At 43.5% G+C, this 13,188-nt stretch overlaps 1 protein-coding gene across 1 annotated transcript; it reads right to left on the reverse strand.

Moving 5' to 3' along the window:
• Positions 1 to 6,468: 6,468 nt before the first annotated feature.
• ZNF622 (zinc finger protein 622) lies at positions 6,469 to 12,668 on the reverse strand. Its single transcript, XM_010186834.1, has 6 exons — positions 12,058 to 12,668; positions 9,994 to 10,248; positions 9,119 to 9,281; positions 8,225 to 8,337; positions 7,302 to 7,445; positions 6,469 to 6,684 (listed from the first exon to the last, which is right to left on the reverse strand). Exons 1-6 carry the CDS (start codon positions 12,662 to 12,664, stop codon positions 6,557 to 6,559), a joined length of 1,410 nt encoding a protein of 469 aa, XP_010185136.1. The 5' UTR covers positions 12,665 to 12,668; the 3' UTR covers positions 6,469 to 6,556.
• Between the last annotated feature and the right edge of the window lie 520 nt (positions 12,669 to 13,188).

The following is a 13,188-nucleotide window of genomic DNA, read 5'->3' on the forward strand; positions in this document are numbered from 1 at the left end:
CAAGGTGATACAGGCAGCAGCAAGACAAGCACAAAGTGTGAGGGTATTTAACCATTGGTAAGAACAGGTGGATTTCCCAACTATTCAATGCATGGTGACCTCCCAAGTCTGGGTGATCTTGCCGCTGAGACATGACAAATGTTTGAGGTGGGCTGACTGCAGCTTCTGGCACTCATTTCCTGTATACACGACCTTGAGTAACTTAGGTATGCACATACAGCTTTGGCTGTAATCCCACCCAAAGTACCTCAGCTATTCCTAATGGCTGTACTGGGATCGCTCGTTGGAGCTCTGCCACAGGACAGAAAAAAATGAATGATTCATAGGGCCAAAAGACCAAGTCATTTGGAATAAAACTCCAAAGGCATCTGGCTGATTTCTATATTTAGCTGCCTAGTAACAAAGAATTCCAACAGACGGCCGATTAATTAAGAAGTGGGCACCCTCCTGCAAGCACTTAAAACACATCAGTTCTGGTCAGTTATCTGAACAGCACCAGCTCTCAGGAGAGGGCTCTGCTTCAGATTACAGCTGAAGAGATGCCCAGGCCCTGGGGCAAGGTGAGATCTTGCATTAGATCCTGTTGATTACTTCTTGGTAGCTCCTTGCTAGAGAATTGTGTGGCCTCAACTGAGACACCGCATCCTCTCTCTGTGCTCTGTAAATGGCTGTGGGACCAAGCCATGATTATACTGCTCCTACTCCTGGTATAAAATGCTGCTTTTCTGTCAGGAACTGCGTTGCAGGAAAAAACAAAGTAACTTTAAGCTCTAAAGCATTTGAGGATGACAGAGAGAGCTCTGCACCCTACAGGTCGCTTAAAGAAGAAAGATGCCACTACTTACCAGGCACTTGGATGTGGGATCAGTTTACCACACACCATTTGAATAAAAACAACGGTCCAGGCTTATGCTTGGCCTACGGCCAGTTTAAGGTAATTTTAGTTGGTATTGCTTAATGCCTAGCTGAAAAACCCCCAAACAACCCTGTACCAATTCTTCACGTGCTGTGTTTTGAAAGCATGCACTTCACCAGTATAGTTTAGTTAGAACATGACAGCTTGAATGGCAGGATTTATTGAAATACCGTGACTACATGGAGTTAAGGAAGCTAGGTATGACAGCACCTGTGAAAGATGACAGAAAAAAATAATGATTTTTGAACACTTCAGTGAATATTTTATCAAGATTTTCAGTGCACATGTCATAAGCAAACACATAGTTGCCCCTACCTGTTAAGGCATTAGTGGTGGTTAGCATAGCAGAACTGTACAATTATCAAAGGCAGATCTTACCCAGGTGCTTTCCTGTCTGTAAAGACTGGAAATTCAAGGGTGGAAAGCTACTCAAGCCAAAATAGTATAAAAAAAGAGAAGCCAACATATCTATAGATGATGATATGAACCTTGCCAAATCATTAACAAGCGCTGGCAGGAATAGGAAATGTGAAATTGTTTTCTGCATGGTGGGATTTGGTGAAGGTGCAGTGATGTAAAGCAAATTGGACTTGAGGTTTACAAGCACATCCTCTTTTCTAGCTTAAAAGAAAATCAAATAACAGAGGAAGCTGAGACAAAGACATCACACCGATGGCTCAGCTCATGTTTAGGGCTGCATTTCAGAGACAGAAATCCCCCCTGGAGCACTGCAGCCAAAGCGCCACAGGCTGTGTGCTCAGGGTGGCTCCTTTGACCTTCCCATCTTGCAGGAAGATGTCCCCAGAGCCGAGTCCTGCAGCACTTCTCTTATGTGTGAGGTGCATGGTTTACCCATTTGTTGTAGAAATGCAATTTCCATTGGTCTGGTGACTACTGAGCCACATAGTTTTGTAAACTTCTAGTGGGAGCTTCCAGCCATGCTTTAATTATTTAGAAAAATAAAAAAAGTTTTCGTTGAGCTGGCAGAATAAAGAAAGAAGTGTTCCAAGGAGAAACGCATCCTGCTCCAAATTTCATTTTGTAGAACATTAGGTTATCCATTGTGGCCTCTAGAGCTTGTAAGAAATGTAAAGATTTCCTTTTTCTCCCTCTTTAACCAATAGCATTTTCTGCTGCTAATTCTGTTATTCAGGTTATTGATTCTCAGTTCTTCCTACCCAGCTCTGTTTCCTGAAGGTCCTTCAAGAAAGGAATGTTGGATGTGAGGACATCTGATGATGTGAATACACACTTCTGAGTGCTGGTGCACATTGACTTTTGTCTATTAACACATGACACAGGAGGGGCGAACCTCTTCCTTCCGTACCCAAGGTTATGGAATTTACCACTGTAAATTCTCAAATACAAAAAAGTAGAAAAAAAAAATCCAATAAAGCCAGAAGCAATTAAGACTCCAGCACAAGAAGTATAACGAATGAAATAAAGTGTGTCTCAGTGTTAGACAGCCCTTGTTCTTGCATCAGAGAACTGCACAAAGACAAATGTTTGTTTGGTACCATTATTTAAAAACCTCTTCAATGAACCCTTTTTGCTTTTGGGAAGTCACATAACTTTAAACTGGGAAGCACTGACTACTTTTAGAGGAGAGTGAGTCTCCCTTCCTGGCTCAGCCAGCATTTATTACTCTGATTTTAGCCCAGTACCTTAGACAAGTGCGGAAATCCTGAACACAAAACTGGTTATGGGTGTCCCGTTACTGTTTCTGTCTCCCCTGAAGTGCCTGCCTGCTGCATCTCACGCAGGGCAGTTTGGGACACAGTGCCAAGACAACAGAGATTTTCTTGGGTTTCAGGCTCCTGAAGAGATGGTTGGGCTTGGTCCGACACCTGAAGTGCCACCAGTTGGTCACCTCGAGTATCCAGGCTCCGCCGACCACTGGGGGCTCAAGATGTGATGACAGTCTGGAGTCTGCTGCTCTCCAGCTGCAGTAGTCAGCTGGACTAAAGCAATTAAGCATTAAGATTCAAAGGTTTTAAGAGATATTTTTAATTTTCAGTCAGATGTGCCCTGAAGCTTTTCTCTAACCTCTCACCTTTTACACGTTGTAACACTGAGCAGATGAAGCCCATGAGCATAGGATGCCTCAGTTTTCATAGATCAAAAATAACTCATAAGAGTTGTAGCAGAGAATCTCAGTCAGATGCTCCTCAGGCATCAGATGGTACCTGGGCAATGGTCCAGCTCCTTCACATTTCAGGCCCTCTACCTTGTAGAAACCGATTAGGGATCAGTAATGCATTCTAGTGCTCGCTTGAAATAGATCTTTACTTGTTAGCTTGCAAGTGCAGTGTAATAAGCTGTTAAGATGTTTTACATATCTGAATTCCCATTGTCTCTGCCACTCTACATCCCAAAAGCTTCTCTCTCTTTCCTAGCCCATCCCTTCCAGCTAATGGGGCTGTGTTTTTCCCTCCAGTACCACTTGGGTTGCTGTTAGATAACTTAAGTGCACCAAACACAACTGCTCCCAAAAGGAGAGGGCAGAGGTATTTTATCAGCTTTGCCAATTTTCATTCTGCTGATTCACTCTGCAATGCCTGACGCAGCACTGGGACCACTTCAAGACTCAGCTGTTACCACACGGACCAGAAGCAGAACCCCAGCTTTGTCCGAAATGGGAAACCTTTTCTGTGCTTCTTCCCAGCCTTTCCTGCTATCGATGCACCACCTTGAGAAGGGATCATCTTCTCCTTTGGGAACAGCACACCCATCGGATTACACCATACCAGGAAATTCTTACCCCAAGAGCACCTACTATATCCAGAGGCTGTCTCAAATCTACTTAGTTGACTCTAGACTTCACTTTATTTTTTCCTCATTCCAGTTGTAAGCTTCAGAAAACGCAAGGTCGGAGCAGGGGAGCACAAGTGCAAGGTCAGGTCATAGCTGGAAACACAGCTCCTTGATGTCATCATCATTTGGAATTCCTTTAGGAAATAAAAAACTACCTTAAGCTATATTTTGTACAGTCTTTAGGCTTGGGGGAAAAGTTGAAGCTATAACACGGTGAAGCGTGTTTAATAAAACTATTTTCAGATGCTCTGACATTGCTGAGCAGCCTGTAGCACTGTCGCTGGCTACTGCAGACAACCTGCATACTTGGTCTAGCTCCCCGTTGCTAGCAACGCTCTCCCTGGACCTACACAGACATTAATAGCGATCCATCTCACACAAAAGTCTGGTGTTAATCTTAACTTGCATTAGCGGCGAGCTTTGCCTTCTCACCCCACCAGTGCCCTGTATGAGTGTACTCTTACTGGACTCCATTTATTTTCATAGTAAGCACAGTTCTGAGAAAAGCTTTCCTATGCCCTCTGCTGGTTTCCCAAAGCAGCTATTTTCAGCCTAAGAGTTAAAACTCTCCATTTAAAATAGCAGCAGCTTCCCTACTGGAGAAAATGGAGAGCATTTTCTGCTGACTAAACTGCAGTAAGAAGTATAGGACAGAATCATAGGTGCATACCATACAAATTGCCACCTTCAGCTTCCTGCAACTTGCCAAATGACTACCAACTTTCATTTTTGCTTACCTGTGTTTATTTCTGAACTAGACTGTCCAGGAAACTCATGTACCCCCCATCTTTTCATAAGCAGCAGGCTTCTTGGAGCACAACTGCACAAAGAACAGCAGTTTCCTTCGGTTGTCCTTTCACATTGAAGAGAGCAGCAAACTCCAATGCACCTTCAGCCTGAATCTTATCATAGAATCACAGAATGGTTTGGGTAGGAAGAGACCTTAAAGATCATCCAGTCCAACACCCCTGGCATGGGCAGGGACACCTCAGTTGTCATTAGATCAATTAACTCCTTGTATTTGTGCTTTTTACTGTCGAGACCAAGACCTACCTCTAAGACTCTAGCAATTAGGTTATACACAAGACTTTTCCAGGATAACTGCCAGGAAAAAGGAGGTTCTCATTCATCAACCCAACTTCAGTTCAAGATTTTGGATGTGAACACAGCCTTCTTTAAAATTCTCTCTGCTTCAGTTCTCTCTTCACTCAAATCTGTACCCTTTTAAGGTTGTTAGTCACTTGATTCAGAATACTGTGTCAAATCTGTAGCCTGCCTTACTCATCAAGTTCTGTCTCCTCAGAAAAAGCAGAAACAGCAGAAAACTCCCAAAGCAGCGGAACTTACTAAAAAAACCCAACCCAAACAAACCACAAACGAACGAGCAAACCACCACAAATCCACACAAGAATACACAGCGTGCACCTCCACTGCGGAAGGATCACTTTCCTAGGAGCCCTGTGCATACACCACTCCTTTACCAGTGCTGAAATGCCAACAGTACTGCTTTTTCTGAACTTGCTTCTTCAGGAGACTTTAGGGGATTATTTTAAGAGTAAAAATACAGTGTTAACTGACAAAGTGTCCCCCTACCTTTCCCAGTGATGTTACGCACACACCATTCACAGGAGAAGAAAACTTGTTTAAAAATGATGCCAATGAAAGCTAATAGTAGGGAATCCAGAGTAATCCTAAAATGTGGAAGTGCAGTTTGACTGTAACCAGCTGCAGCTGCCTTCACAACAAACGGACAGGCAAACAGCAATTTTCCTGTGGCACACACTCAGTGTTCAGCACGCTACACCTCTAAGTGCTCACCTCCTTACGTGAAAGTCAGAACTGGTAAGGTCAGGGAAGCTTTTAACATCTACAGCATCAGGACTAACACCAGCACTGCTGCCTCAGCTCTTCAACAACCAGGTTGTCTACACCTGCCTGTAGCAGTTCACCTGCTTCGGTGGGAAAGCACAGCCCCACTCCAACCAGCACATGTCTTGGGTCACCTTCCTTCAGCAAGACTCCACAAAACACCAGGACTCAAGGGGAACAACAAAAGCTGACATCAACAGTAACTTCAGAGGTTTAATTAGGAAATCTTTAACAGATCATCAGAAATTTTGATTGACATTCATCTAAACATTACAGTAATTTTGAGCAGTTTTTAGGTAGTGAAAATTCATTAAATTTAACATAAAGCAACTGCATTGTAAATTATTAATCCAGGCCTGAGCTGAAGTATTAAGCAAGTACAGTGAACATCTGAAAATATTAAACCTGGAGAGTTTTGCTTTCGATCAGTGCACATCTTCAAACGATTACCACTTAACCTCCCTAGAACCCATGCTCTCAAATTTTCACCCCAATAGTGCCAGCTAGAAGTCCAAAACACCCACCCAGAGTATGTCAGGCACCACAAGTGAACACCTTCAACACACCCATCTCAGGCTCTTAGGCCTAGGATCTGCCTCTTGGCCTCAAGAGATTTAGCAGCATTGGAAATGGAAGATATTCAGAGAAATGACAATGTCAACTGCCCCACAGAAAACGACTGCACAAAGATGGGCAGCAAGACTATGCACACATCTTTATTGACAGCCATTACTACTTTGCCAGATACTTCATTTAAGAGATGTTACTTTAAGTTAGGCCAGCCATTCCACTGGAAAAGGCAAGCTCCCTGGCTCCTCCTCTTACAGACAGGAAAGCACACCAGCATACACATACCCGTTTCATAGGTACCAAGTCCATTTTAACAACAGAATCCTCAATCCAGAAACCATTAAATCCCTCTTCCCAAAACCAGTTGCATGCAGCTCTCTTGGGGACTCAGAATCTGACTTGTGCTCGGAAATGCATCTGTTTTGTGGCGTTGTTACTCATTCCTGTCTTGAGCATCCACTTTGACTTCATCCTTTGCAGGTACTGCATATCACGCTGCTGAGCAAAGGCTGCCCCTTCAGAGAGAGAGGAGGAAGAGAAAGAGGGATAAGTGTTTGTAAGATTACTTTCCACTTACATGCAAAGCAGCTAATCTGTGCATCTACATCAGTAGTTGACTGTATGTTTTCCTTCCCATACTGGCACACGTCTTTTCACTTTTCTCTTGGGAAAGGCTGGTTCCCTCTACTATGAACACCCATGACTGTAATTAAGGGACAAGGTTGTTTTGTATTCCAATGTGCAATTTTTTTTTTATTTCAAGAGTGGACGTAGATCACATCATTTCTCTCCAACTGGAAAAGTGTTCTAACTGTCAAAGAATGGCTTATGTTACATTATTAAATAGCAAGAGAAGTGGTTTTGACACGCAGAAACCAACAAATCTTAGAAAGTTACCAAACAGCACAAACATGCATGCTAATGAACTGAAGGGCTTGCACAGAAGCTGCAGTGGATTTTAGACACAAACAACCTCCTATAACTTACTCTGTTTGGATGTCACAAATGAAAGGGAACCGAGTGGAAGACAAACTACTGCAAAAAACCCCAGAAACATGAAACAAACTCCACCAATTTAGAGTGATGACATCCAGAACTTCTTCTTCTGCAAAAACCTCACATTGCCACTTACCTGTCTGACTTGTCCAGCCCAAAGCTCTGTACTGCTGCAACACCCGACCCACTGCTTTCTTATTTTTCGCAACAGCCACCGTTCTTGACAGACCAAATCGTTGCTTGTAGTACCTCATTAAAGAGCGATGACCCACTCTTGCACCTGTTCAGAGGAGGGGACATCTTGTTACAATTAATCCAGCAGCTTCCGAAATGCAGCAGTGAAGCGTATTGTGAAAACTGTGGAAAATCCCTATGCTGAGAAATGCTTTTAAAAGGCCCAGAACCCTACAAGCCTTAGGACTATTGGGAACACAGTGTGGTTCCTGCAAGAGCTGCTGTACTGCACTGTACCTCGAGGAAAACAAACCAGAGTGGTGTTGTTCAAGAGGGTCTTAGCTCAGATAACACACAGGCAGTTATCAGAAAATTTAATTAGGGGAATGAGCGGAAAGGCAATGAATGAAAAGGCTGGGGTCCTCTCACGATGAACAACAAAACAAAAAAATGCAAGCAAGCGTGCCAAATGCTATACAAGGCAAGAGTAAGGTTGTCTAAATAAAATCATTTTACTGAACTAGTTTACTAGATGAGTTAGCAGCAAAACCAACTACACTAGATAACTTCAGTTTCGCTTCTCCAAGCTGCACTAAAACAAGACATGGAAACTCTTGGAATATATCATGAGAGTCGCATGTTAATGAAGAGGTGAAGTGAGCAAAGGAACCTCCTGCCGCAGTCCAAATACACAGTAGTGCCGAAGAAACTGAACTATGTGATAGTGAAAACAATGAAAGGTGAGGACAAAACCACAAAGAGACTTAGATGCAAAACTGCTTTCTCCTTTGCCAAAGGAAAACATTTACAGTTATGTCCTATACCACAGGTAATGGCTGCAGCTATGAGAAATGCAGAGAAAGTACATCCCAACACCACCCCTACCTGAAGGAAGGATCAGCTCCATGGTGTCATCATCGTAATCCAGTTCTCTCTCTGCTGGCCGCTCTCCAGGCACCTCCACATCTTCCCCATCCTTGTGGTCAGGGTAACTGCTCCTGTGGAAGGGCAGCGGTACGTGGTTTGCACATGAGCAGCCACAGCAAAACAGACCCATTGCACAAAAGACCATGCACAGCCACAGCAAGACACCCACATCACCTCTCACCTGTCCTGGCTTCAGAGCTCTGCCCAGCAGCGCCCTGCCCTGTGCAGAGGGTGAAGACAAGGACCATCCTTCCTCAGCCCCTGCCTGTAGCTCAGCACTGTTCTGCTGCTGCACGGGTAATAGCCACTTAGGGTGGAAAGACGCCACTGTGCAGCCCATCAGCTCTGCACCGCTACTGAATGGGCACTCCAAGCAGCTCTGCTAAATCCACCTGTCACTATAGTAGGAGGTGTTTCTGACCAAAATGAACACAGCTTAGGATAAGTTACAGGAACTTCAACAAGAGGCCTCTAAATCACAGCATTCCCGTTTAAATCCAGCTACTTAAAAAAAATCCACAGTAGGTATTAACTCCACTATCTGCCTAAAAGGTAAAAGGACATAACAGTCTCCTTCATTATCATCTTTGCTGGTGCACTGAAACCTAAAAACTCATTAACAGCAAACATATAACACAGAATTCAATGTATGTTTTCATATGATATTAAGATTGTATTAGTGATCACAGGAGAGGAGAAGCAATCATATTGTGCTTACCCAGAAAAGTGGTGAATCAGCTACACAAAATAAGCATCAGAACAAGAAACGGGACTAAATTTTAAGAATGAGTAATAGTTTCTGATGCAAGATTCAGCTGTCTCTGTGCTCCACTCAGAGAAAAGCATCCTCACCTAAAATCATAGAAGTCTGCAAATTCCAGGGCAGCATCTCCATCCGTGAAGAGTTTGCAGTGGCTTTTGTCATTCATGTGAGCCTGCACGGCTTCTGTAGAGTAGAAGGATTTCCCCTTTTCATTGCACCAGATGCAGATTTTCCCAACGCCAACTTTCTCTCCTGCAGAAAACATTGACACTTCCATTGGTCTGAGCAGAGCCTCCCTCATCAGTAATTAACATTTCCGTGATGCTGGCCCTCTGGCTTGCAAGCAGAGAGACTGAGGAGGAGCCTTATTTCCAGAAAATAGGCTGTGCCTGTGCCTTGACCATATGGCTCCATCAAGGACAAGTCATATGAAATCTTTAAATGCACAGATAGGATATGGATATGTATGGATAGGTATGGATAATTATGTATTCTCAACAACAAATTTCATACTTCCAACAGTTTTCTATCTGACACTGCAAAATTACTCTCTCATCATTATTCATAAACATCAAGGAAGACATTTATTTTCTAGCTCCTAGCACTCTCACAATTACTGTAAACTGATGAGGCCAATACTTGCAACTCATTAGGAGGATAACACAGTTCAAATGCACATCTTAGCAATAGCTTTATCCTAAATTTCACATTAGCTAAACATCTTCCTCAATGTTAGAAAACTACTTGAGACCAACAGGGTACATGAGCACATGTTTGCTCAGTGGGGTTCTCTCTCCTCTCCCTGGAAAGCCCGTGGTCCTGTTCACGACCAAAATACTGAACTAGACAGCACTCAGATTTTACACAAAAAGACCCAAATCATTTAAAGTCATGTCCAAGTGAAAATAAGCAATAACAGTTTATAATTGTCCTGATAAAAATCAGAGAACGTTTACAGGCATACCCAGGTACTTGATTAGTCCTCTGAGATCCACAAGGTACTCGATATCTGGAATGAAGAAACTGTGAGCTTTTGTCATATGGGCCACATTTTTCATGAGAGATCTCGAGTGGTGGGGACAGAACAAGCAGTCCGTGACCGGTATGGCCCCAACAGCAGGGGGGCTTTCAGCTCCTGCCTGCTCCTCCTCTTCTTCTCCCACACTTTCCATCTCTTCTTCAGAGCCGATGTCTTCATCGGAATCCACATCTTCCCAGTCTTTTAAAGGAAGTTTAACAAAAATAGTTATTTATTATAATGACTTCTCCCAAGCAAAACAAGTCCCAGTGAAGTTAGAAAAAGTTATCACAGAAAACACTGCATTTTCTATTCTTACACCTAAGTGCTGCACAGTCCCTCCCAGGTGCAAGAACACGCCACTGCCAGTAAAACATTTCTTTGCAAGATGCACAGCAAAGCCCAAGTCTGCTCATAAAAAAGTTGGCAGATCCGGTATTTTTTCCCCTCCATTTTCTCAACTATTAACACTTAATTGTCGTTCCAAAGCCTTAAATTTAATTCACCACAACACGTGAACAGATGCATGGCTCATTAAAAGCAATACAACTCAGTCAGAAAAATTAAAGTAGGGAAAAACCCTCCTGCTCACACAGACACCTTGAACAACAGCGGAGAACAAAGCCAGCTGTCACAGATGCACACTGCTATGCTGCACGTCAGTACGTACCAAGATATACCGACAATTTTACACATTTGCAGGATTACTGCAGAGCTCATTAATGGACAGACAAACCAGAAATATGATTATGCTGCTAGAGGGGACCAGAAATCTTTTTTAAGGAGTTCAGGTCTGGGACAGCGAGCATTTCCCAGTACTCTGTTCTACTGGTCCCCTTCCAGCTGTGGAAGCTGAGTGTTTGAGAACAGGGAACACGGTGCTCCCCAGCGTCGCAGGCTGCTAACGAGAGATCTTTGCTATGGGATACAGGTCAGTAATTTTAAAAGCCTGACAATGAATTAACAGGACTTGTAGGAAACACTCCTGGACAAACACTTAAAAGGAAAATTAACATTCAGAAACCTACTGAGATTTTAGCATTTACGACTAACACATTAATACAAAACAGGTGCAAGCTGGTTCCTTCTTCAGACATTAGGATGGGTGTTCAGAGGGATGCGTTTCTTCTCCTAAGAACTGCAACTGAAATTTCAGCAGCACAAAACTGCTGTAACAGATGAAATTAACACGACACAACGGTTCCAGTAATGAAGCTGGCACAGTATAGTCCCACCACTTTCAGACCTGGCCCCTTGTCACGGTTTAATCACCCCATTCTACTGCTCCGAGAGGGGCATTTGGAGCTGCACTGGCAACTACAGCACTGAAAGTGTCTAGGTCAAAAATAAGCCATTACTGCCAATTCTGAAGCTCTGATCTTTTCAGCTGTCCACCTTCCAGGCTGGCCTCCAATAAGAAGCTGTAGCCACAGAAGTGGTGAGGGTGAAGCCTCAGGAATAGGCAATTTTTACATAGATGCCAACACGCTGAGAAGCTATGCCACATGCTGTCAAGCTAAGCAGCAAAAACTTTATCCTCTGGTCTTGATGGGCAGAGAAAAACAAAACCAATGGTGCTACTACCTCCCTTCAACAGACCAGTAAAGTGACTGAGGGGACAACAGCAAATGAGCAAGTGATTATGACTGGATTTTTCTTCTTTTACTTTTCAGAAGTAGTTTCAAGGTAACCTTCTTTTATGTTAGCCTTCCTTGAAGGAAACTTCCCCTGGAATTTTGCATGGGAAACAGTGCTCATATTAGTGACTGTTTATGTTCAGCCTTCACACGCAATAGTATCTTGTGCGGCTGACAGTTCAGACACTTAATACAGAGCCCTTGACCGTAAGCACAGGCAACCTGAACCTCTTTTTATGAAGCTGAGAATTTAAAACAACAGGAAGACCTTTTGTGACGGAAAATGCTGTACTACTACAGAAATATAAGGAGGCTTTTACACAAAACCAACAACTACATAGCTTACATCTCTCATCGGTGTTTATCGCCTTACCTTCTTCCACATCCTCCTCTTCCTCTGCTTGCTGTTTGGCCAGCTTCTTTGCTTGCTGTTCAAACCACTGGAGCCGTGGGGGTTTTTCTGATCGTTCTCTACTCTGTGACAAGCTGGGGCTTCCTGCAGGAGCTGGAGAGCTACTTGCATTGCTAGGAGGTAAAGGTGCCTTCTTTGGAGACGAAGACGGCTGAGCTCTGATGGCCTGCTGGATAGCTGCGTTCATTTCATCTTTGTTCACGTTCTCCGGGGCCAGCCCCTTTTCCAGGTTCTTCTCATTTAATATTTTCACCTTCTTGCTGACAGCTTGAACAGCTTTCTTCTCCAACTCCAGATGCTTCTTGGACTTCAAGTGATTCTCGTAGGCATTGAAGGTGGAGAATCTCTTGCTGCAAACCGTGCAGTAAGTGGCAGTGATTTTGTTCTGCTCCTCTGCGACCGCTCTCTGGGCTAGGACTCTCTCCTGGAAGTTCTCGGCAGTGACAGGAGGCATGTCGGCAACCTTACGCTTCAGGTTGTATCTATGCCAGTCTGTCTTGTAATGGGCACGCTGAATGTCAGCATCCTTGAAAGCCACCCGGCACGTGATACAAGTGTAGGTTGCCATTACTAGAAAGCGGGGAAAATATAATAATTACGCTAACAAGGATGAGTAACAGCCACAAAAAACTCCAAACACAACATCCTGACAGCACCCATGTAAGGGAGCATAAGACAGAACTAAATATATTAAACGCCAGCATTAGCAAACAGCATGTTATGTACTAGAAGGAGAAAAAGAATTAAAACACTGATGTAGAAACACACTTGCTGTTAATCACAAACTCCTTGCAGAAACCTTGGGGACAGAACTGTTCCATTCAATCTATTACAAGTAGACAGTAGCTACACACTAAATTACCCTGGGGGTGATTTTAAAAAAACCCAAAAAACAGATCAGAAGAGGTGGCATATAACTGAAAAAAAAAGCCATAAACCTTAATATCTGACTACCAAGTGGGAAAATATCTACAATTCAAGTTGCATAACGCAGAAAAAGCGGCTACAGAAGCCCATGTGGTTACACCAGCACTCCCCATTACCCACCTGCGCCTTCGCCCACCATTTTAACCCACAAACCCAAAGCACAGA

This window comes from Mesitornis unicolor, unplaced genomic scaffold (assembly GCF_000695765.1).
Source record: "Mesitornis unicolor isolate BGI_N332 unplaced genomic scaffold, ASM69576v1 scaffold12376, whole genome shotgun sequence".
Lineage (NCBI taxonomy): Eukaryota > Metazoa > Chordata > Aves > Mesitornithiformes > Mesitornithidae > Mesitornis > Mesitornis unicolor.

Bases quoted from the DNA above. Each gene is read 5' to 3' on its own strand.
- ZNF622 (XM_010186834.1), bottom strand. From the start codon at position 12,664: ATGGCAACCTACACTTGTATCACGTGCCGGGTGGCTTTCAAGGATGCT. The intron at 10,249-12,057 runs GTAAGGCGATAA...TTCCTTTAAAAG, and splicing joins AGAGGAGGATGTGGAAGAAG to ACTGGGAAGATGTGGATTCC. The intron at 8,338-9,118 runs GTGAGGATGCTT...GCCCTTCCACAG, and splicing joins GCAGACTTCTATGATTTTAG to GAGCAGTTACCCTGACCACA.